Below are 25,960 nucleotides of genomic sequence, written 5' to 3' on the forward strand. Positions count from 1 at the left end.
CTTCTATCAAAAAGAGACAGTAGTGACTTCGAGACTATCACTTGAAAAAACATCATGACAAAAACATTTCCAAGGTATTTATGTTTCACGGTGCATTCAGCCATGCTCTAGCTAGGATTGATTCCAGCTTCATTTGGAATCCTAGATAGGTGAAAACTGCAGCACAATCTTACCCTGGCAAAATCACTCCTCCAGGGCAATACCAGCATCACTGAAACAAGAAGGGCTCAACAGTCTCGCTAATGAGGGCCAGCGGACACTCTCCAGAGTGAAAACAGAAACAGCATCCAGGAGCAAGGTTTGTGTTCAGTCAGTTGTATTTATTAACCATGGAAAAGTTAAGGAACGTTGAGGGATTCCAAAGTACTCGTAACTGTATTGGGCAAACTTCAACTGGTAAAGCAAGACAATGGTTACTGTACATGCAACTTAAAACACACTACCTTTATAAAACAGCAATTTTACATGGTAAAAATCAATAAATCACAGCAACAACAAATTGTCCTGGAGTGACTATTTTCCCACCACCATTACTAGTTCTTCCATGACACTTAACTTGTGCAATACTAAAAGTCACAGAGCGCTCTGCTCCTGTCTCAGAAAAGTTGAAGGCCACTTTTTATTTTATGGAAGTCATTCTGGGTCCATAACAATCCTCCTGTCATGGGAATATTCAATTCTGCAGAGCTGTGAGGAAGAGAAATAAAGCACATAAGCACTGGGCTGATTTAGAAGCTCACATCACCAAGGTAATTTTGATAGCACTTTATTTCCGAAACAGGTTTCATTTTTAGCTCTGAAACATTTATCTGTTGGAATGTCCTTCGTTTTTAATCAGTTTGTTCAAGAGAGGCAACAGTCCTGAAACGTGGAAGGTACAAGGCACAAACCAAAAGTAAGGTGACCAATTACTGAGAAGAGACTACAAAAATAACCAGAGAACAATTTTCATCTGAACTTTGATCTGTCCTTTGCAGCTAGGAGCAAGCTCACACACATGCACAGCATAGATCAGAAACCCCACCAATGAACACAATCTTTTGGGAGGAATTGCAGAAAGACAAAGAAGGGCACGGTTTTTAGAAAGGATGTGACCCACTGCCTATGCTGCAGATGCTTTTTCCAAGCACCTTACAGATATTTTCAAAGCAAAACATCAAGTTTTCACAATCTCTCCTTCAGTACCCCCTCATGAGCTTGGCAGAGCAGCTCTCAGCAGACAGAGAAGTTAGAGGGCAATATCAGAGAAGTAAATAGCAAGCACCCCTTCTGGATCAGGCCATACAAACACCTTGGATGGGGAAACAAAAAACCCACATAGCTATAAGACAGAGGACAAAGTTTCTACACAGAAGAAAATGTAAGCAATCAAGACAATCTGCTTCCTTCTGCCTTGGTGAAGTCAGACCACCTTTCCAATACCACATGGCCTTTGGCAAATGGAGAAGCTGCTATGCAAGGGAAATAAGAATAATCAACAAGCTGCCATGGTAGCACTCCTGATGAAACCTGGATTGTTTCCAGGCACAGCTAGAGGAATAAATCAGGTTCTGCTCCTTTCTATTTGTGGCAACAACAGGTTTTCATGTGTTTCTAAGATTTTTTTTTTTCCCCTTGGCATCCTGCCAGGCTGTAATCTAACCGAAACAAACTGTCTGCCCCTTTCCCCACACAAAGAGATGCAGAAACACATGTTACTTTTGGCCTGGTACGTGCTTTCTCATTTTGAACAAGAGTATTTTCTAGTAATATGAGCTGCATGACACATTACACTGTTTGAAAAACAGCCTGAAATTTATGTATCTGGCTTGTAGCTTTTTAGCGTGTAATTAATATACTCTCAATCCTCACCATGACTAAATCATATTTCAAAATGCAGTCTAGGCATCTTCCTCCAAAGGAACACAACATTACTGATAAGAGAAGGTCACTTAATTTGAGAGGACAACCAAGAGGATGGAGAAGAATGGAAGCCTTACTCTTTGGAAGATTTGAAACTGACAGTTTGGAATCTGAACACAACTCTGAATACATGAAAATATAAACATGTGCAAGATTTCTTCTCAATACCCCAGGCTGCATGATTCTCAGTTCTTTTCATTGCCACTAGACTGGGCCCACCAACCAGGAAAGGATCAGTGAATTATACAGTTGTCCAATCACATGTTAAGGAAAATAACTGCAGTTCATTTATATTCTGAAGCATTCCTTGGATTAAAATAACAGTAGACAGGTTTATATGTATGTGATGAAAGTGATTTAACCACTTAAAGCATTCAAGTTCCTATGACTTCAAAGTGTGAAATAATGACCCTATTAAAACATCTTCAATGGGATGCTTTAACTGGATAATCTTCATTTAATAACAAAGATGATCTGACTAATGCTTTATAAAACGCTCCTGTTACTTCCAGGACAATCTGTGTTTCTTTACTGAGGCCAGATCTGCACCTCCAAATTATTAGCTACAGCTCTAAAAGGTCAATGGGCACTGCCAGCACACTGAGGATCAGAGCCCCAGCTAATAGAAACTTAAGTTTTCAAGCCTGCTGGGACTGTGCTGATACCTGCTAAACAGCAGTACTTCATAATCCTTGCAATGGTTTCTTTCAAAAAAATAGCAGGAGGAGTGAAGATAGTAATATTATAAGATGGTGTCCTCAAAGGATACCATTAGGGTTATTTTTAGTAGGTATTAGAGACAATGGAAGATATTTAGGTCAAACTATTTAGTTAAAAAGAAGTAAAAAGGAAATCACAGCCCTAATTTTTCACATGGTACAGTAAAAGGCACAGAGAGAGAAATGCATTTTATAGCTCATTACTCACTTTGTATTGAGAGACTTCCACTCATCCCTCACTGGCTGATCAAGCAGGGACATCATGGAATAATTATCCAACATGAGACCATCAGGGTCATCTGTCTGACCTGGGAGTTTTCCAAGAGGAAAGTCTTTCCATCGCACTTCATCTAGATAAAAACAGTACAAAACCAAGAAGTGTGAGTTTCCCCAAGAGATTTTCAAAACAAAGGTTCACCCTTCCCAAGTCCACAAATACTGCCTCATGCAACTCAGCCATTCAGTAAATGAGCTGAACCAATGTCACAGAAGAAGAGGACAATTTTGAGCATTTAGATGACTTTGAAGCACACATCAGTTATAGCCAGACCCAAAGGACTGAGATGTCTTTGCATTCCAATTAACATTTGTCAGTGATGAAGACTGCCTAAGTCTTACAGAGTCACTTTTTACCTGCACTGATCTGCCAGGCGGATCCTTGCAGTGCTGCCCTTTTCTCAGCAATAGCCACCATGTTACCAGAAAGAGCAAGTCCATCCAAATTATTTGTTTCAGTTACCATCTCTTCTTCCTCCTCCTCTTCCTCTACACCATCATCTCCCTCTGGCACATCTTCTTGTTTCTCTACAGTCTGCCCTTGATTTTTAACCTGATTTTCTTGCCTGGCTCTCCACTGTAAGCTCTCTATAGTATAAATTGGCTGTTCACTGCTGTCTGAAGAGAGGCCTGGACTGGACAAAGGGGCACTTCCTTCTGTGTAAATGGAAGCAAGATAGAGAAGGTTCTTCCGAGAAGAACGTGGCAAGCGAGGTCTCATGATGGTGAGGATCCTAGAAAGGAAAAAAGGCAATGGAAAAGTCTTAAAAGGCTTGATAAACCTTCACCTATGGAGTCTTCTTTTGCTTTAAAGTGTTTGCTTTCTCCAGGATAGCTGGTTCACATAGCTCATCTAACAGGCAAAATCAGATTATTCCCTGGTCAGTGGAATACTCCATCTTCGTGATTAGAATGAAGAACTTGGGGTACTTCTAACTGAATTACTGCTTTGCTGTTTTAATATGTAAAAGTTAGAAGCTGTGGTAAATTCCTATCACCTGAATAAGCAGTCTCTACCAAGCCCCTTTGCTTCCAAACAGGTTGCTTCTTTAAATACCTCCCCAGATAACCTCTGCTTTCATTTTGAAGGTGCAATCCTTTAAAATTCTTTTCCTTCTTCTCTCTGTGTGTAATCAATGGGGAGATGAATAGCAGCAAGCATGGCTTTATAGGCACCTGTTACAATTTCTACCACGTGCAAAGGAGGGCAAGGGAATGCAGCTTTAGCTCAGGGTATCACTAGGAAACCAAAGCTGTTACAGAGCACTGTTTGCTGTTCCTTTTCTAGGTCACAGGATCAAACTTACATTTGAAGAAGATGTGGGGTTGCCCAGCAGGGAGCTCCCAAGCAGCTCTCAGTCAGTCTTATCCACTGCAAAGGAACTTTATGGAGGAACAGCTCCCTCACATTCACTTGTTTGTTACAGTGTTGTTTTTTCTTCCCTTCAAAGATAATGAAAACAACAGGGTGCTCAAAACTCATCAAAAATATGCCCTTCATCCCTTTTGCATTTTTACTGGAACACATCCTCAAATAAGCTGGCATTTTAACCCAAGTCCCTGAGCAGATGTACCAACCAAACATGTCAAGGTTGTTATAAGAGACTTGACAATGCATGGACAGCTCAGGTAGCTGCACAAGACCTAACCACAATGCAGTGCAGACATTCCCAAGCTGCCCCTGTGCATGACAGGAAAGCCACAAGATGTGTTTGAACAGTATTAGCCCAAATAAATGCAGTATACTGTATCTGGGACCCAGTGTAGTTTCAGACAGCTCTGCAAAGGGTAGATTTAATAGCTGGTAACGAGCACTATTCAGGGATCTTGGTACACCATAGACATGCTCAGCACTGACAGAAAGCACCAAATATTAACCCATGACTGCCTGAGATACTGGCAAAATCTTTGTGCAGTCTGAGCCAGACCAGGAGAGGACAGAAGAGGCACCAAAATCAAGGGATGGAAATCTCTGCAAGGATGCACTATGTCACAATGTAAAAATCCTGCTGACAGAATACCTGTGACACTCTGAATAATTAAGGCCCTTCAGTGCCTGCCTCTGGAATTAAACAGTTTGCCAATTTTAACAGTTCTGAAGAGTCAGGAACTGAAAAGAAAGTATTACTTTTCTGTGAGTTTAGAAGGCATAAAAATCCTGTGATAGGATCAATAAAGGACAGCAATACTATTTACTACCTTATAAAGGCAGGCTTCTCTTAAGGGAAGAAAGAACTGGCAACAGGGAACTCATAACAGACCACATATAACAGTAGCAGATAGCAAATAAAGATGTTATTTCCTGCAAGTATTGACATCTGGAAAAACTAGCACTTAAGGTCCTGATCTTTTTGTCAGAAATTGGCTTTTCCCATCTTGAGGAGACTGCAGCAAACTTACCAATAACAATTTCAATTTTTTGCTAAGAAATACGTGACATGCACAAGCTGCAGGATGACAAGTCTAAGAAATGCAACAATAAAAGCTTTATGTTCACTTGACAAATGTACTAATTAGATTACTGCACTTTTTGCATAAAGATCCCACTACTCCCTGTTTTACACTAGTATGGAAGAAACTCTTAGCTTTTTTAAACACAGAAATTCCAGACACACTCACCAGCATTTACTTTAGCAATGCCAGTCAGCAACTCAGAAATCCAGTTGATCAAAAACTGAGGCCGGAGCTCTGAAGAGTCAGAACATTCCTTCAGCTCTATAAACATTTTCTCTATTAGGATCTGTGTAAAACTTCGTGAAAGGAGGCTTGACAGCAAAGGCTGCCAAAAGCAGTAAAATGTCGGGGGAATTCTGAATTGCCATACCTCTTTATTTGCTGCAGTAAGAAGGGAAAAAATAAGAGAGAATCCAGAAATTAGTGCTCTTTAAGTTTTTATGTAATACAGGTGTGACACTTGATCCAAACTGAAGTGGTTTGTTCTAAGATTATTCCAGGATATTTCCTGAGGTCCTCAACGAACCTGAAACTATTATTTTTCTTATGCTAGGCAAGTAAAATAAGTAGCAAGTTGATAATTAGCACAAGGAAATTATTAATTCATTTTTTTGCTAATATTTTTTCAATTTCACCTTATTTCACACATAATTAAGAGCTACACTGTCTAAAGAGCAACTTTTATCTACTGCAAAGAGAACGTTCATTGAGCAAAGCAACGTAAAATCAAAAAGCTTTTAAATTTTTCTACTGACCCAGATGTATGAAAAATATGCAGATAATTACAGAATTTCAATATAATGAGACAAAAACCAGACTTGGTCATATAACACTAGCTATGCATTTTCTTCTTGGGTGGTGCACAAAACACTAACCTTCATACTTGATATTTAGCATCTTCAGACAATCCATCTTTGGGATGAGAAAGCCATCACTGAGAAGAGCTTCAGCCACTGTCTCCCTAGAGCAATCAGAGAGACTTATTACTGCCACTTACTGTGCTTCTCATTGCAGAATCTTCATGCCTTTCTGCTCATTATTCCATGCTCAGCAACTGATGGGCAATCCAGGGTTTTCTTTTAGCAGAACATCTAATAACCTCTTAAACTAATCAGCAGCTTGTATGGCATATATATTTATATTCAAAACAGCAGGGGTTATAGCTCTGATATGTAACATGATACTCTCTCCCCTCTACAGTTACACTGTTTATATTTCTCAAAGTGGGCCAAGATCTTCATGCAAATTTATATGGTAATAAAGTCTCAACACGCTAGATCCTAGGGGCTCTGTAGTAATAGAAAGATAGAAATGCAGAAAATACCAAGTATTGCCCTGTAATTTTAAAGAATTCTAAAGGTTACTGTGAAATCAAAATCTCTACAGGGTTATTGGGAGCTTTTGAAGACACTGAAGATGCTGCATGCCTTGGGGCCAGCATTGCTAAGCCTGGGACAACACCTTGGAGACCATCTGGCACATGGAATATTGCTCATTAGCACAAATCAACAACTCAGTCCTCAAAGATGTTGAGGAAATTAACTAATTGCTTTCTCCATGATCAGCTAAAGAACACTATGAAAAGGCAATTCAATAGGTCTACAGCTCAGCTCAGCACTGTACCTTTCACTTCAGTTCTTTATGAGAGACATACCTGTTTTCCTGCATCAGGTCTTTGATCTGAGCCAAAATCCAGTCCACTTCTGAAGAGGAATCAGACCACAGTTCTCGAGACTTTGAAACAGGCTGCATTGTCTGCATAACCTGAGTGAAGGAAAAATTCAAGCTTTATTAGAAAATATATTCCCATGGCAAACACAAAGATGTTATTGCTATGACGAGAAGATGCACATGCCACATGTACTTCATCAACAGCACTTGAAAAAAATTCACAAAAGCTCCCCTTCCTTGGGATCTCCAATAAGTACAGATCTCCTTTATAAACCTGAACAGTGTCCAACATTAGAAACTGTCACAGCTCAAATTGCTTGTTCTCTGTAGTGAAGCTTTCCTTTGGCAAGCCATGTATGACAACACTAGCAGATAGACCTGAGCAAGGAACTAAGGCAACAAAGAAGAGATGTATTGCCCAAGTGAGAAAAGAGAATTAACAAAAGTGCTGATGATCAGAGTGCACTTACCCGAAACTGCTCATTCTTGTAAGATATCAGAACATCTCTGACTTTTTCTAGAAATAAACATAAATATATGGTTTAAGCAGAAAATCAACTATGTAAGGGAATTTTGTATCTAAGGAAGCTGCTTAGTTTTGCTAAATTTACACTCAAGGAAGGCATCAGTCAAATCAAGTCAGAAATTCTTTTCAGACAACACACTGAAGACTCCCAAAACTCCCAGACTTTTCCAGCAACATAAATTTTCTCAAGTAAACTGTGGTTGAACCATGATTTCCATATTTTATCACTAACAGTAGCTGAAGACAGGCAAGCTGGATAAACACAGACAGCTCAGAAACAAATTCCTAAATAGATTAGTGTAGGAAGAAATTGCTCCCATATACAGTTGATGTTCTGATGTATATTTGTATGCCTTATACTTGCATTTTGCATCAATTGCAACAGTGCTACAGCCATTCATAAACCAAAGTGCTAAAAATTTGGAGAAGTACTACCAACCCCAGCAAATCACTAAGACCCACAGAGGAATCCCAAAACCTGAGATGAAGGTATATCTTTATGCTAGAAGATGAGAAGTTTAAACCTCTTTCTCCAGCATATCTAATCCTGCTATTGTTCTAGGAACACCTACCATGGAATTCCTTGTGTTTCTGACAGGCTTCATGCTGTGGGGTTTGAATCTCCCATGCATCATTGTCCAACTCTGCATTTGCTTCTACCTCTTCCTGGTCTTCTTCCTCATCCTCATCCTCACTTCCTTCACACAAGTTATTGCCCAGCTGACGGCTCCAATACATCTTTCGTAGCCAGTCCAGCACCACATCACAACCTAACAGAAAACATTATCTTTGCAGTGAGGATTTCTTTGTTACAACAAAAAATAATATAGGTGGCACATTACTAACTTGTATTATGAAAAGAAATGCTATTAACTAGTTAAGAGCCCTGAAAACACAAAAAACTCTATTAATGAAAAGGTGAGTAAGTTAAAAAAACGCAAACAAACAAACAACAAAACTAAAAAAATCAACCCAGAATCAAAACCAACTCTGAGAAAGAAATGAGGAAGAAAACCCCACAATCCAGTATCACAGGCATGGTAAAAGCCCATCAATTTTGGAAAAAATAAATAAAAGAATGGATACTGCTATAGCATTGCATCTCACTCAAGCTAGGTCAAATTTAAGCAGAAGCTAGGTCTCTGCAGTGGCGTTCTGAGCAGAAAATGAGTCAGTACTGTATGATCCCCATGGTCAACATAGCATCTAGGACAAGAACATAATTTTTTTTGTGTGGGGACTGTACTATGCATACATTAGACAGAATGGAAAGAAAATGTCCTTACTTCCATCAGCATTTTCCGACCCAATCTAAGGATCAATCTAAGGACCCTGCTAAGGACTATTTAACTGGCTTCACAATCCTTAACGCAAAATTCCCAGGAATCCCTACAAATGCCCAAGCTGGTCATTCATTCAGGCTCACAGAATCTACTGCATTTTTCCCTAAAAGGGATTTTTAAAGAGTCTTAGGTACCTCTAAACCATTAGGAAAAGCTTTTACCTATTTCCCCAGGAAGAACTTCCTGTGCTGTAAAAAAGCAAAAGCACCAAACTGTTGTTCCCAGTAACTTTTTCAGGGATAAGAGAAAGCTTCTGAACATCTGTGAAGAACCACAGCCTGGAGCCACCGGACATAGCTCAGCTACCCCCACAGGGCAGTGGCAAATCCTCCCAGTGTCTGATACTACAACTCTCCCTGCCAGGACAAGCCTCTTGCCTGCCCTGCAGCACCCCAAAATGTGACAGGGTGCTCCCCTCAGGGACTGCAGCACTGGCTGGTGGCACTCACCCTTGCGGCACAGCGCCAGCCGCGGCAGCTTCCCGTGCGTCAGCTCATGACGAAGATCCACAACCCAGATGGGGATGTCCACCTGGAACAACAGCCAACAGACATTACCCCACTGTCTTCATTGCATGATGCCACAGCTGCAGCCCTGCAAAGCTGCAGAGCCTCTACAGCTGGGAACAGCACCTGCCTGGCCACTCCTGCACTGTAGTTCCCATGCTTCCCACTTCAAGAGTGGGACAAGATCCCTCAGTTCGCTGATCCCACTCCTCCTGTGGCTCAGGATCCACACAAACTTGCATTTTACAGTTTAAGTTCTTCAACAACATATTTCTTTTTCAACAGAGGTGTTACATATAATTTAATGATACTGAGACACAGTTAAATTATATTTAAATTGATGAGACATACTGGATGACTATATATCAAAGATACAAATATCATATATAATACTCAAATTTACACACTTATTTGCATGCAATTTTTTGCAACTTTCCAGGGGACAACTACCTTTAACTATACAAGGGCTTTGCTTTTAAGCTTGATCAGTTTTAGTAAGTGAGAAGCAGACCTTTTCTTAGAAACCCAGGAAAAAAAATAAAAATCAATTAATCATTCTCACACATGAGCCCAAACATTGCTGCACAGACAGAAGAGTCTCAAATACTGTCTGTCTTTCACTGACAAAACTTGTTCAGTCCTAGATATGATGTTCAATGCAGCTGGCAGTAAAAGGACTCAAGTTGGTCCCACTACTACAATTACAGCTTGAACCTTCCCTCCTCCACACAGAAGTGGACAAGGTCACCTGAAGAAAGAGACATGAGATAAAAATACCTGCCAGTATGAGTATTTTTCATGTATAACCTTGTTTGTCAAAGACTAGAATTTCTAAACAACAAATTTAGCTCTTTTTCCTATCTCAGTAGCTAAGAAAGAAAAATGTGTGACAGTATCTCAAGTGGGACTATACACATGTAAATCAAGACTTTTGATCACACACGATTCAAAAATCTTTAATGATCACCAGCCTTTGTCACTCTTAACGTGACTTTAAAGAACAAAGTTTTAGATCCAGTTGCAACAAGCCTCCTTAAAACTTTGACATGGAAATAAACAAGCATCTGTATCTGTTATTTTTGTTACAAAAGAATGACCCTCCACAATTTCCTTCACTCAGTGTTGATAATGGACAATTCATATGCTTTCTGTATAGATGTAAATTATCAAGAAACTCTTATTAAATATTTACCTCTCTGGCTAATTGTCTTAGAGGAATGCTGACCATCTTCTGTTTCCTTTCTGTGATCAAGTTGACAAACCTGCATGCAGGTTACAGAAAAGATAAATTACTATCAAGAGCTGCAGAGAAATTTGGAATTCCAGCAAACAAACTCCCCACATGTACAACCTTGTGGTCCCAGAGATGCAAAGTGGACTTAGACAGTTGAACAATGACATCTGTCCAGGTCTTCCTTTCTCTCTGTCAAAGCACACAGGCCTTGAGAGCCCTTACCTTACAAGAGCCAGCCCATAAGAGAGGATGAGCTCATGCGACTTCAATCTGCCAGATGAATCGAGGACCTTACAACGAATCAGTTCTGCCGTGCAGTCCACAGCAAGAGGCATTTTCGGACCATACCTGGACGCAAAGACAAACCAGGTGAGCAGTCTCACACAGATACACTCACCCTGTAAAAAGGACAACTTTCCAATTACTGTTTGTTCTCTGCGATACGTAACAGCCTGAGAAGTGGTATGCTGAGACAGCATCAAAGGCTCTTTCCAGAAGGCTTCCGTTGGAACGGAGTGATTATATGGCTTCTCCTAAACACACTTTAAATGAGTATTTACTGACATGCTATGCACATACACAGGATGCCTTACCACGGCAAGTCTTGTATACAGATGCAGCAGGGGCATTTTGGGGGCCTTAGATACGCTCACTGCCTTGAGAAATCAGCCCGTGAAGTTGTGAGCATGCAGGGCTTCTGCCTCCCCTGTTCTCACGGGGCCACCGTGCTATCGGCATAAGCTATGTGCCCGGAGCCTCCCGCCATGAGGAAGATGCCCTGCAAGATGCCCTGCAGGATGCCCTGCACCGGCCCCCTGCACACCCAGCCCCGCCGCCTGCACACCCAGCCCCGGCCCCCTGCACACCCAGCCCCGGCGGTCTGCACACCCAGCCCCGGCCCCCTGCACACCCAGCACCGGCCCCCTGCACACCCAGCCCCGGTCCCCTGCACACCCAGCCCCGGCCGCGGAGCTCTGTGGCGGGAGCTCCGCACGGCTCCTCGGCGGCCCCCCGGGCCCAGGACGGCGATTGCCGGCCCAGCCTGGCCGGAGGGCACAGAGGAGCCGCTCCAGGGACAGAGAGCAGCCCCGAGAGCCGCATCGCGCTCCCCGCCCGCGCCGCGCGGCCCGTACCGGCTCTTCCACGCCGAGACGCGGTCCAGCGCGTCCTGCATCAGCCGGCTGTCCCCGCAGTACAGCCCCACCATCACCTGGTCCCACTCCGCCCGGCCCCTCCACGCCACCACCGTCCGCAGCGGCTTCAGCCGCCGCCGGGCCGGGGAGGAGCTGGGCCGGCCGCGGCGCCAGGCCGAGCCCGAGCGCGAACCCGCGCGGCCCGACATTCCGCCACTGCCGGCGCCGCTGCCGCTTCCGCCTCCTGCGGGCCCCTCCGCCCTGCCGCTCCCGCGCCTGCGCCGCTCCCGCTCGCCGTTCCCCTTTGGCGGGATGGTGTGCCCGCCCGGGGCCGTGAGGGGCCGGGGCGGCCAGGCCCGGGCCTGCGGAACGCGTGCGGCGGGGCTGCGGTGCGGGTCCGCTGAGGCCGCAGGGGTTCGGGCAGTGCAGAACAGGCGCGTTCTGCCCTCGTGCAGCTGCGGGGAGCTGAGGGGTGGCGAGAGGTGTCCTGAGTCGGGGCGAGGGGAGCACAGGAGCATCCCCAACAGCTGCACCATGTGCCCGAGAGTGTTGTCCACACGCTTATTGAACTCTTACCAGCCTTGGTGCTGTGACTGCTACCCTACGGAGCCAGTGCCAGGACCTAACCACCCTTTGGGTGAAAAGTCTTCTCTTAATATCCGACCTCAACCTCCCCTGACTCAGCTTCATGCCTTTTCCTTGACTCACTGGTCATGAGAATCAAGAAATCATTACCTGCCCCTTCACTTCCCCACGTGAAGATGCTGAAGAGCACAATGAAGTCTCATCTCAGTCTCCTCCAGGCTGAACAAATGAAGTAACCTCAGCCACTCATAAAGCTTCCCCTCAAACCTCTCCCCACTTCTGGCTCTCCTCTGGGTGCCCAAAACTGCACACAGGACTCAAGGTGGGGCAAGCAGCCTCTTGGTGAAGAACTTTTTTTCTCATGTCCAACCTAATAAACCTCCCCTGGCACAGTACCAGGCCATTCTCCATTCCTGTCACTGGTCACCAAAGGGAGGAGATAGTGCCTGCCTGTCCTCTTCTCCTCACAAGGAAGTTGTAAACAGATCAGGTCTCCCCTCAGCCTCCTCCAGGCTGAACAGACCAAGTGACTTCAGCCCTCCTCATGCAGGTTCACCTCAAGGCCCTGCATCAGTTCTTGATTTTTACGTAACCAAGTCCCTGAGCTACTAGCCAAAATAGCTATTTCTTTTTGTCGTTCAAAGAGAAGTACATAATCTACACTAGTGAATACCATTTCAATGTAATTTGCTTTCTTAAAGCATAGATATAAATTAGAAATATTTCTCTTTTAACTATATAGTCTCGTTATGAATGTTTAATTTCAAAATAACAAAAGGTTTTGAGATACAGAAAACCTCACATCCCATTGTTTACATAGCAGGATGATGTGCTAAGATTATTTTGTTTAGGAAGTAAAAAATTAGTACGCAATACATTTAAGTATTTAAATTTCATTAAGGTTGTTTTTAATTTCGGTTTTGGTAAGTTTTGTCTGTATCAATGATTTTTCTGTTCACGATAGCACTTTAGGGCTGCTTTATTTTTATTGAAACATGACGAGGTAACTTCCCTCTATTCCAGTGCAATTATAATGAATTCGTTTTTGCCTAAAGTGAAAGAAGAAACACATGCAAACATGAGGCAAATCTGTGCTGATGAGGAGTGAACCTGCAGACCCTGATTAGGATCACATCCAGTGACTGTTGCCAGGGTCACACAGACCAGTGGTCACCAGTTGCATCCAGAGTGAAGTAATCATTTTGGTAAGACCACAATGAGACATTTTGATTGAGTAAAACCAGTTGGTTGCAATAAAGACAAAACAAGAGAAAACATCTACATGTTTAACGTGAAGATACGATAATGTGTTGATACAAATGTAATGTCCACAATAAGAAAGATGTAATGAGGCATTTTTAGCTCATTAAAATCCTTCCATCTTTATTGGTTAGAAAGTGAAAAAAACCCTGCTTTTCATAGAACCATAAAATGTCTCAAGTTAGAAGGGACCCATAAAGATCATCAAGTCCAATTCCCTGCTCCTTGCAGGACTATCATATGACACTAAACCATATGACAAAAAGCACTTTTGCCTTCTATATTGAAAGTATTAGTAAAGCAACATCTTCTTGCAAAACAGCCTAGTATTTTTTCAGTAAAAAATTACTTAGTGCATGCTGGCCAGTCCTGCTAACTTGCACTGACCTATGAATCAGCATAGAATAAATATAGCTCCCCCTTCTTCTTCATGTTCCCAGCACTCCCCAGTGTGGAAGCAAGAGGAGTTGCTTCTCACTGGGAGATGTCACCACAGCTTCATACAGCACAGGAGTGATGGGGAAATGTGCTTGGCAATATGGCTTTGCCAAGAAAGTGAGAGTCCTTCCCCTCTCTAGACCACACTTCTGTCTCATGGAGTCTCTTAGCTGCAGGCTTCTCAAGCAAGAGGAGCACTGTGAGGTGTTTTGCTTTAGTGAATGATAGGGGAGAAGTGCTGCTGCCTGCTGGTATTACCCATTTTGGGAGCAGTCTGTGGTACAGTTCCCTGATGACTCCAGTGCAGCCCAGGAAAGGAAGTGACTTAGGTTTATCTGTGCTTTGGTCCTGCTGAGGAGCTGGAACTTAGAGAATTATAGAATATACTGAGTTGGAAGGTACCCACGAGGATCACTGACTCCAACTCCTAGCCCCTCACAGGATGCCCCAAGAATCCCACCATGTGCCTAAGAGTGTTGTCCAAATGCTTCTTGGATTCAGACAGGCTTGGTGCTGTGACCACTGCCCTGGAGAGCCTGTTCCAGTGCCCAACCACCCCCTGGGTGAAAAGCTTTTTCTTGATATCCAGCCTAGGAGCAGATGAGAGCAATGGCATAAAAATGGATTGCACTGGGTTCCCAGATGTGATTTTTAACTGTGTCGTTTCCTTAACCAACCATGTCATGCACTTTGTGCTTGAAAGTCACTATCTTCCTACTTTGCTACATTCAAACCCCAATGCTTTTATTGTTACCCTATTCCAAAACTCTGTCCTCTTTCACTTAAAAACAACGTATTTAACACATACTGTCTCACAGTGGGTTGAGGACTGAGCTCCTTCTGATGCCCAGCATGCTAAATAAATTCATGGTCATAAGGTCTTTGCTACACCCTTAGACCCTTTAGCACTTCCTTGTAAGCTTGATTTCAGAGTTACTGTAGTCATGAAATGGATGAGGGGAGCATCCATTGACACTCAGGGCACTTTCAGAGAAATAATCCATATTCTTACCCACCCTGAATACTGCCAGCACCATGACTGGTGAAAACTTGTTGTGCCAGTGCAGGCAGTGACTTTCCTGGGTCCTTGGGGAATGGAGAATTTGGAGTTTGATGCAGCACACTCACACAATCTTTAAGCCTGCATCTGCAGACCCTATCTGCACAGCCTGCCAGTTGCCAGTGTGACTCAGCAGCATAGGGAAGTTCAGTTTTGCATGGTGAAGTCAGAGCCTGGTGAAGTCCCAGGCTCTGACTCACAGAAAGCAAGTGCATTTGACATATGCAGGACGTGAATGAAAGTTCCCAAATCTAGATGTTTCTCAGGACTCAAGAACAAGTACACTCAAGACATATGCTGGCTCTCATATGCTGGCTCTCAGCTTTAAATTTTTTCCTCACTGAGGTGCAAGTAGTGCCCCTTCCAGATATTTCTGCCTCTTCCTGTTTCTGTGCAATTGTAGCATTGCTCTCCTGAATACATTTAGACTTGATGTACTTGTCCAAAAAGCTTTTCATTCTGATTCCACAATGTTTGCAAAGAGGTGATGGAAAATCCTTGGTGACCAAATGATGGGAGAGTGTGTGTGTTTGGGAGGGTCTGTCCACTTGCTGTGGCCAAGCAGTGTGTAACCTCTCTGATGCTGCCACATGTTGAACAAACCTGTTGTCAGCCTGAAGATTGTGGTTGGGAAAGCAGGTGCTTGTGGAAAGGCTAAATCTTTGCTACCTGACATTCTGAATATCCCTCTTTCAGCCCACCTCTGAGTGCCTGCAGAGGAGCATTGAAGGAAACTTGTGAGGAGTGAGTCTCTCTCATAATCCTCTCCAGAGGCCTTAACTGTAGCCACCCTCTGCCCTGGCTGCCAGACTGCAGAAACCATTCCCCAGTGAGGCCACCTTTGTCACTATCTAAGAAGGAGACATGGATGATGTAGTGAGGTTGATTTTAATCTACTGCTTCCTTGGCTTTCTTTGACAAAAATCTCCATCTCACCATTTATTTGGGAGTAAAATATGAAGTGAATATCCTTCCTCCACCCCAGCCTTGCACAAAGTTGACCTTCTGTGCCTTCTGTGTAAGCAGTGTTAATCATATCCATATCTATTCATGTGGTCCTTGACAGCCAGTATCTCTTCATAGCATAGATCAAGTTGTAGATTTAGGCTATTGCTTTCGTCTGTTAAAAAGCTTGTGACAGTGAACAATTCTCTCCTTTCAAGTTGCTGCCTTGGATGTATATTTAATAATAATAATTGCTGTGCACATGACATCATCTTTATACTGATTCCCAAAGATGAGATAATTGGTTTGTATAACTTACCAGTGGGTGAGGCCTTACAATTTATCTTTGGATTATTAAAGAAAGCTTCAAACCCTCATTCAGCAAAGCATTTGAGATTGTGCTTCATTTTAAGTGTGTCTGGGAGTGAAATACCTATTTAAGTAGGCTTAAGATCCCAGCTACCTGGTTGGGGTGAAAGCTTCCTTTTTATTCTGGACCAGGATAGACTCATGCTGGAGGATAATAAATATGTGAGCATTGCTGTGATGGTCTTTCCCTCAGAGTTGTGATTAGATGCCTCAGGTAATAACACCATTACTAATAATATTGAAGCCAAAGCACCAGCAGTTTTAGTACAGTTTGTATCAGCTTGTCACTGACCATAGACAACTATTTGAGTAACTGAATGTGGTGAAATCACATCTTCATGGTTCCTGTTCCTTCTGCTAACTGCTGTAAATTGCACTTTACACTTGCATCATAGGTGCAAGCTGTAAGTGCCTCTGACTGTATTTTTTTCTAAAAGGTTTCCTGTCTGCTTTTGAGCTTTGTGAACTGGAGACCTGCAATTTCTAAATGTGCTGGACAGAGCCATGGTACTCTGAGGAGCCCTTCCCATACCCTAGTAGTTTTACTTTAGTGAGTGTTGCAAGCTTATCTCCATTTGGAAGATTTCTCAGCATGATTTAAACTGTCAGTGTTGCTGATGTTGCATGAATGGAGAGAAATAGACAATAGAAGTAAAATTATTTGCTACTCTCTCCCTTCCTACCTTGTTCCTCTCAAGACTTATAGAATCATAGAATATGCTGGGTTGGAAGGGACCCACAAGGATCATCGAGTCCAACTCTTAAGTCAATGGCCCATAGGGGATCAAACCCACAACCCTGATGTTATTAGCACTGTGCTCTAATGAGCTGAGCTCATGTCAGGTTTTTTGTGGTCATGCTGTACCCTTCATGGAAACATGAGCTGCCCTGGAGCCAATTGGTCTGTTATATGTCATTGGAATTCCTTGTCTTCTGGATACCACCTTACCTCTTCCTCTTTCCTGCCTTTGTATAAACAAGTTGGAAAGGACACAATATCTAGCATTTATACTGTGCATCACTGGTACAAGCAGGGCCTGGACGCTAACACCCTCACCTCTGAAACTGAAACTGAAAACTGATGTTTGCCACAGATTTTGGTACAGTCTCTGGGTAAAGGTCACTTGCATCCTTGCTCTGACCTGAGCCCTGAAAATGTGGCTTCCTCTTCCTCCTCCTTCTCCTCCTTCTTGGAGTCTATCAACCCGTGCCATGTATTTTCAGATGTGCCTCTGTGGCAGGAAAATTCAGAAACAAAACTTTGCCAGGGAGACCTTTTCCGTGACTCATCTGTTCTAGGGAGGGGAGAGTTTCTTTTTCATGTCTCAGCTGGGAGCGGTCCATCCTCCAGTTCCTCAGCAGGCCGGTTTCTGACGTGTTTCTGAGCCGCTGCACTAACACAGCGTGTGCAGGGCCAGAGAGGGAGGACTGTGCTCTGTGTCAGTGATTTGAGGGGAATTATCCTTTTTTAAAATATGCCTTTCTGTCTCCCTCCCCCGCTTTCCTTTTTCCTTCTTCAGTGTTGCCACCTTGTAGTATTTTAATCAGAGGAAGCAGATATATCAAGGAAGTCAATGGCAGGGGCGAGGTGGGTGGGGGGGCAGAGAGGAAGAGGAGGAAAATCACATCACAGCCCAGTCTGCCAGTGTAAACACTTGATGATTTCCTGTTATTGTAGCCTAAAATGTACCATGACATCATTTGCAGGCCTCCTAGAATTACCCAGGAGGAAAAGCCAGCATTCCCAGCCAGCCCCCAGCGTGAATCCAGGGGATTCAGACCCTATAAGGCAGTGAAGCTGTGCAAGTAGCAAAGATAGTGTTTCGAAAGATTTTGTGTTCTTGGCAATGTGGAAATTTCACAAACAGGAAAAACTACTTTTACTTTTCCTAAAGGGGAACAGTTTATGCCTCATGAAATATTAATGCCTTGAACTATGGTTACTTTAGAGGCAGAGCTGAAATACATGAAATGTTCTTAGCTGAGGACACAGGGAAGCCCCTCACCAAAATCATATCAGTTCATCATTACCAGGCATTTACTTTTTTATAATACCCACTTTCATTCCAAATCACTTTGCATACAAGGCAGTTAAGTCAAAAGCTGTGGATTATATAAGAAAGTACAATATGAAATTATTTGATAATTTTGAAAGGTGAAGGTAGCTCCCAGTATAGCAGGTATTGCCAGTGAAATGTTCTTCCGCAATTTCTGAGCATTAAGTCAATTCCTGGAAAGTGAAGAGCCAAGCTCTGTGGAACCTGGATACACAAACTATCCTGGAATTTGACCCAACAAGTCAGATTTGTGTCTCAGTTACAGTTAATCCTGAATCACTGCTCTTAGTCTGCACCACTGTAAGGAGGAACAGGATCAGGTTCAGAGAAATGGGCTCTCATAACATTTCTGCAAAGCATAATAACTAGACTGATTTCACAGAACATGCTTCAGCTACAGTATCTTTGGACTTTCACATGACCACAGTGGGATACCTGCAAAATCCTGAACGAGGCAACAAACTTCATAAATACAGTGCTGTGTATGTAATCCTTTAGAGTCATACACTCCCTTGCGCCTGCCAACTGCCTGGCAAACATCAGCAATTACAGTGTCACTTTTTGTTACTGGAACATCAGAAATCAGTGTTTTCATGTTAGGCATAAGGAAAATGAGACACTGAGATTAAATGAACCTCTACAGAATAAAATCTACTGTCCTAATCTGGGTTTAAGACAATCCTGTGCCTCCAAATAGTACCAGAAGATTAGATTTGTTTTACCATAAAGTACACTTGAAAAGTCTGAAGAGAATCAGCCTAGAGAAGAATACAAGCAAGTGCAATAGATAAAGCAGTTGAGACTGACATTAAAAGGAAAGAGAATGGTCATACAATTTACTGGAAAAAAAAAAGTAACAATCATATATAAATTTTGCTGGGTTTACTCTTACTTGGACTCACTGGAATGTAAATGTGGGCTGTTCCCCATGAGCTATTTTTGGATAGCCAACAAGCCACTCAATTCTTCATCATGCTGAGCTATTTTCAAAGCTATATATACAAGATGATTATCACTCATTAAGTAGTTTGCTTTTCATTCCCAATGCTGCAGGGTGCAGCACTGAGAACTGAAATGAGCTTGAGTTTATGCACAGCTATGCCAGGACCCTGCATCCAATGAAGTGCTAGGTTTTCACGACAGCATCAGGACCCCAAATACTTATACCCAGCTGTGCTGCAAGCAAGGCACCAGGAGAACAAAGTGCTCAGGCACGGTTGTGAGAGTTGTGGGGTGTTGAGGCCTTGATTTAACTTCTTATTCTGTGTGTCATTAGAGAGCTGAGGTAATTGGGTGGGCAAGGCAGGAGAGGAGATCCTTCTTCTAAACAGTGAACTTGCCAGGTCTAGTGTGCAGTTATCCTGTCTCTGGGATCTTTGCTGAGCCATATGAAAACTTGTGTCCTGCACGCTGAGAGGGGAGACAGCAGCAGGGCTGTGTACTTGGCAGAGGGTGGGTGGTCACAGCTTTGGGGTCAGGGGACAGGTAGCTGTGGAGTTTTGTGAGGTGTGAATGTTTGTCTAAGATACTGCTTTGTGTGTTTCTAGGAAATCCATCTGTGTTTGTGCAGGAGGAGGTTTGGGTCATATGATGAGTCCCATTTCATTCCCACAGCTTCAAAGGGTCTTTCTACACAAGACTGCTCTTCTCTTGGTGCTTACACACTCCAGGCTGCTTCAGGTCTCTGCAGGGCAGGTTTTTTTCAGGTGATTTTTGGTATAAGTAGTCTTTGCTGCTAAATGTTTCCCATTTTGGTTTTATGTCTTAATGTGATGCCATGTTTCCTGGGTCTGGGTGAGATAAAAATGACACAGTACTGTGATGTGGTATGATTGGGATTTATATGAATACTTAATCCCTTAAGACAAATATGAAATGATGGAGAGAAAAGATCAGTAAAGATGGCAAAGTACAACTGTTGGAAGTTTAGGTTATGATATATTTGGGAGAGGAGCAAAGTGATTCCCACTGGTTTATACAGGATTATCACTGCTTATAGCCAAGATAAATCACCCTGGAAAGTTTGACTCCATTTATTGGGAAACACTAGGCAAAATCAAAGTTAAAGAGAATGTGGAAGAGCAATCATTCACCAGAGCAGTAAAGCCAGATTTAGGACTCTAAGTATCAGACCAGAAACAAATTGGCCTGGTGGTACAAAGAGCTAGTCCAGAGGTGACTCTTTCATCCAGTTCAAATGTGTTCCTGTTCACATACCTATAGGTTGATGCCAGATCAAATCTCATCTCTGCTGAAGTGTTCTAGTATTAAAGCATGAAGTCAGCAAAACTCAAAATGCCCTAGCTAATCAGACAGAAATGTCCTGTCTGCTTCAAATGAAAAGTTTACTGTCAGCAATACAGAACTGTGTGAATCCAGTATTAGTGTTCACAGAAACACAGCTTATGTGAAAAAAAAATCTTATGTGAAAAAAAGTCTGTTGTAGTGGGGCAATAAAGGGTTTAAATTTTGTTCCAAGAAAGCTCAAGTTACCATGGCAGCCTGTGCAGGTGGTGCCTGACCATGTGTTGGTTAATATGGAAATGGATCTTGTCTCTGTTGCTGAAGTGAAATATTTACTGAATTTACATTGCCTGAAATTTTTACTATAAATTGTATTGTTGCTATATCTTTACTATACTGTACTATATTGTACTGTATCTTTACTATAAATTGTGTCATTGTGAACATTGACATGAGGACATGATGATTAATGATAAGAACAAGTTTGCTTCTATGCTATGCTATACCTTACTATTCTATCCTACCTCACCATCCTGTTCTCATACTTATTATGCTTCTGGAAGCATTCAGCTCCTACAAATGCATCAGATAATAGATTAATAGACAATAGGAATGGACTTTCAAGAAACCACCTAGTGCATATTCATGTCTTTAAAGCAAAGTTAACTATCCAACTTCAAATTTTCTGACAGTGCCAACCACACTGCAGAAAATTAAATAATAAGGTCAGCCCTTGGAGCTCTATGGCAAAGTGAATTCAGTTTCTATTTCTGTCCTCTACTGTCTTTGGTGGTAGCAGCAGGGTCTGCATGCCAAGTCCAGGACGGGGCCTGTCCCAGTTTCTCTGTATGACTGAAAACCTCTCCAGAGCAAATCTGCTCCAAACACAAGCAAACTCATTGTGCTGAGGCCCTGTCATCAGGGAAATGCAGGGAATATGTATGATGGAGAAGGGGGAAGACTCCTGGGCTTGGGGATCTTCTCAAAATATGTTTGGGCTTAAAAAACTAGTTTTGACAGTGGAGGCTTTTATCCTTGTCATTTTAACTCAGGGGATTTTCTTTTCTTACGGATGAAGAAACAGAAATGGCTTAAGTGAGAGAAAAGAAATTGTAAGACAAAGCAAAAAAGTTATGGCTGTGTTTTAAAAGTAGAAGTCTGTGTTCCTTGTGAAGATAGAAGAATTCTCCTGAAACAGAACAGGCATAATGGGGACTGAATGTCTGCTTCTTTGTGTCCGTTGCTGAAGACAGCAAGTTCTGTGACAGAGGACAGCCAAGAACACAGTATGTATCTATTTATCTATATATGTGATAAATATATATGTGCCTACCTATTGCTCTATGATTTATCTATCTACCTGTAATTCCTCTTACCCACTCACTCGGCCTGTACAAATATCCTAAATGCCTTAATTCTCTGCATTTTTTGATCAGAGATGCCATGTATTTAGTAAAAAGCTAAAAAAAATGAATGATGCCATCTCTCATACCTTTATCTCCCTGGGCTGGGTGGTGCATTCTGTGTAGTGCATCATCATGTTTGACTGTAGGGAAAAGAAAAGCTGGGTGCAGAGTGTGAGTGTGTAGGGTTAGGCTTGCCCAGGCGTGCACATCTCTCTGTCATGTAACCCTGACTGCATATCACACCCTGTGATGTTAACAGGGTGGGAGGGAATTCCCTTCACTTGTGAGTGTATCAGCTGAGTGGGAGAGGTAGCAGCAGCATTCCCAGATTAGACTCCTGCTCTAGGCAGCTTCTGCACAATGAAGTCCTGGGTTTGAGTGTACTTCATGTTCTAGCACAGAAACAGATGCAGTGCTTACCTAGACAGCATTGCCAGGGGTCAGGGCTGATGTTCACCTTGAAAAAAAACTGCTATTTGAGCAAGAGCCAGGAGCAATGCCTTCAGTATAAAATGTTCCTGCATTGGAATAAAAATGGCTGGCAACTCCCTGTATATTTTTAAGGTTTCCAAAAATAGATCTAAGTCACAGGCAAAAATGAATGGAGCTGAGGCTTAAATGGAAAGAACTGGTAAAGTGTCGTTTGTCTGAAATGGTTAGTGCTGAGATCATCTTCCACATTACATGCCGCTACCTGGAAACATGGGCTGGTTTTCTTTTCCCTTTTTATGACTTTCTGAGCCCTATTTTCCAGTGCAATTGATTCACTTGACCAAGTTTCAGTACAGTAGGGAGAATTGACTTAAGTGTTGAGACTGACAACCCCGCCCCTGCTCTGATTCTGTTCTGTAGGAGCTGGAATGCCAGGAGCACAGAGTCAGTCTGGGAGCCCTGGAGAAGCAGAAGAAAGTTAGATTATAAACAGTTGCTCTGTGTGTGGGGGAGAGAAGGTTTTTAAATCACTGTGTTAGGTGAGAGAGAAGGTCAGGGACAGTAGAGTGGGAGCAGGGCCTCACTGGAGGGTTGATCTCTGGGGAGGTGCACTCTTCTGTTCCAGGAGGAATTTGATGTTAATCAGTGAAGCCTTAATGCATGGGTGAACCTAGGGCATTTTGTAGAGGGGAGAAGGAGGATTTTGAAGCCAACTCCAAAACTGTAGTTGGGTGCTAAACCCATCCATGTCTCCCAGGCATGGCCTGGGGCTGAAGGTGTTATTCTGGCTACATTTGAGAATGTCTTCCTCGGAAGTTGCTGTCCCCACAGAGGTGCCAGTAAATCTGCATGTCTCTCTGCTTCCTAACTTACTTCTGTCACCCTGATTAAAATCTGTCTCGCTAAAAATTTTTGAACAGGTTTAATGACCATTTTGCCAGGTAAACATGCCTACATGAACAAGTAGCATGGTGTAATAAGAGCAGATATGGAAGACAAAAGAGCTGCTGCTGAGTATTTAACATTGACACTAAATATGCTTCACAGTGAAATTATTTTGGAGTTTCTCTGTTCTGGTCCAATTAACTGAATACTTGCCAGTAGCTGGAGCATGATAGGTACACTCCTGGTACATACATTCACCAGGTATGACACCTGCACCATGATGGGAAATAAAATGCACAAGAAAACTAACTTCAAAACCAAACTCCTGGTCTGACTAATAAAGCTAATCTAAATGTGACTTGCTTATGCAGTTTGGTGGCTGAGGAGCTGATAATCCCCAGGAGAGCTAGAGGAGGCGATAATGGGGATGTGTGAAAACTTTTTAACAACTATTTGTACACTGGTAGAGGGTGTATTTCTACTTGTGCAGAGTGAATAGGTCAAATACATGATCTTGACTTTCCAGCTGTTCTTGACACCTATGCAACATGAGCTCATGGACACTTTCCAAGTAGAGGGGTGAATTTTAGACCATTACTGTGCCTGATGACACAAAGTACTAAGATATGGAGAATGAGACTCCATATTCATCTGCATCTGTTGTGCAAATTTGCAGTTGGTGAGATTTGAATGAGACTGTTGTGCAATTTTCCCCTTTTTATGTATCATAGGGACTGGACAGGAAAAGCAGCTGTTGCCTCTCTGTTTCTTGATGCTAGCAGTGTTCTGAAGTACTTGAAATGTAACACCACAAAAGACTTTAAAAATAAGCTCTCTGTATTGACAATTAAAAAAAAAATCCAGGAAACAAGTCTCTTAAACTAAGAATTTAGATAATATGTGGAGATACACATTTATAAACTATTAACATAAAATACAGAAGTTGCACTGTTGCCTGAAGCCTTAAGATGACATCTTTGTCAGCCCCCTCTAAGATAACCAATCTTATTATATTACTTTCATAGCTAGTCAACAGGAATATAAGATCATCCAGTCACCCACTGACACTGCTTGTAGGACCAGGAGATCTATCTGCTAGTCTCTGTTTCTAATCTAGAGGACACTACTGCTTCCACTATCTCCTGTCGTAACTGGATTTTGTTTGCAGCTGAAGATTCCTGCTGTTACAGCTCATTGCAAGTGTTGTGACCCACGTGTTTTTGGGAGGGGTTTAATTTTAAATGGTGAAACTGGATGACCTGAAAATCCCTCTCAGAAATGACTTCTCCCTGGTTCTTGCTCAGTAACACTCAGTTTGGTCCTTCTTTGGCCCTTTTCACCATCTAGGACAGATTCTATATACAATTACTCCTGATGATTAAGTGTTGATACATTCAGAAAACCCAGTGTAAATGGATGCTTTCCAGATGGACTCCTTTGCACTGGTCACCTGTTTCAGAATTATCTAGAGCCTGGTACTCAGCCCCTGAGGTAGGACTGGCCACTCCCATTCTCTGGCAGGCAGGGAAGGAAATGCCTGGTGGCCTTTGTTAACAGCCTCCAAGTTCCCAATCTCTGAGTCAGAAAGGCCCTACATGGTCATCACACCAGTACCATCATCTTGGCTCCACACCAGCCATCTGAGAAGGAGGCAGAGCAGGAGAGAGAGGGAAGAGAGGAGAAAAGTCCCAGAGAGCTTGTTTCTTTGGGGCACTGAATCTGTGGAGATCTTGGCTGAAGACACCAAATCATCTCCCTGTCTGCAGCAAAGCCTATTAGTGCTGCATGTGAACTCTTGCTGGTCTGAACCCTATTGAATAAAAAAATTGCTAGATTTTATGTCTACAAACTTGGAATTGTCCTGTTAAGAAAGCAAGGTGGATGAAGAGCAGAGCATAACATTTTGTTAGATTTTGGAGATTTAATTGGGTTTTTTCGGTCATGGTTTGTTTACAGTGAAGCTTTGCTGTCAAAGCAGCTCTGGTGGGTGTCCCACAGGTTTTGTGGACTGCCTGTTGAGGAATACATTTAATGCAGGTAGCTCAGTGTGCAGACTCCAGTGCAGGCTGAGGATTGAGCTCTGGGACAGGAGGCTGTGGACTAGCAGTGACCCTTTGCACAATGGCACAAGGATGTGTGGTGCCAGTGAGGTGACCAGACACTCAGAGACACAGCAGGAGCTGATGACTCAGAAGATCCCAGACTGTGAGGCTATAAAAGCCCTGGGAGTCCTTTGTTCAGGATCCCTGCTGGAGGCACCAGGTCAAACTGTGGTTTTGTTGCTGCACCATGATAAATTTATTTAAAAAACTAGAGGTCTGAGATTCTGCTATGGGAATCCTGGGGTCAAGCTGGTAAGGAAAACTTGCCTGACTGACTGAGTGTGGGGTGTGTAGGGAGTCAAGTGGGGCTTGTACCAGGTCACTGGAACTGCCTGTTGAGAAGGGGCTTTGGTCCCAGCATTAAAGTCTCTGGTGGTGGTAGCATAACTGCCAGAGTGGCTCCTGAATGGTCA

The 25,960-nt window shown here is 42.9% G+C and overlaps 1 protein-coding gene across 1 annotated transcript; it reads right to left on the minus strand.

Annotated features, from left to right (window-relative positions):
* Positions 1–299: 299 nt before the first annotated feature.
* On the minus strand, positions 300–11,973 carry LAS1L (LAS1 like ribosome biogenesis factor). Its single transcript, XM_085060585.1, has 13 exons — positions 11,765–11,973; positions 10,854–10,979; positions 10,590–10,659; positions 9,341–9,422; positions 8,121–8,318; positions 7,493–7,539; positions 7,006–7,115; positions 6,227–6,312; positions 5,517–5,732; positions 4,205–4,340; positions 3,255–3,631; positions 2,830–2,971; positions 300–687 (listed from the first exon to the last, which is right to left on the minus strand). Exons 1-13 carry the CDS (start codon positions 11,971–11,973, stop codon positions 597–599), a joined length of 1,890 nt encoding a protein of 629 aa, XP_084916711.1. The 3' UTR covers positions 300–596.
* Between the last annotated feature and the right edge of the window lie 13,987 nt (positions 11,974–25,960).

Source organism: Lichenostomus cassidix, chromosome 4A (genome assembly GCF_008360975.1).
Source record: "Lichenostomus cassidix isolate B80296 chromosome 4A, HeHo_3.0, whole genome shotgun sequence".
NCBI lineage: Eukaryota > Metazoa > Chordata > Aves > Passeriformes > Meliphagidae > Lichenostomus > Lichenostomus cassidix.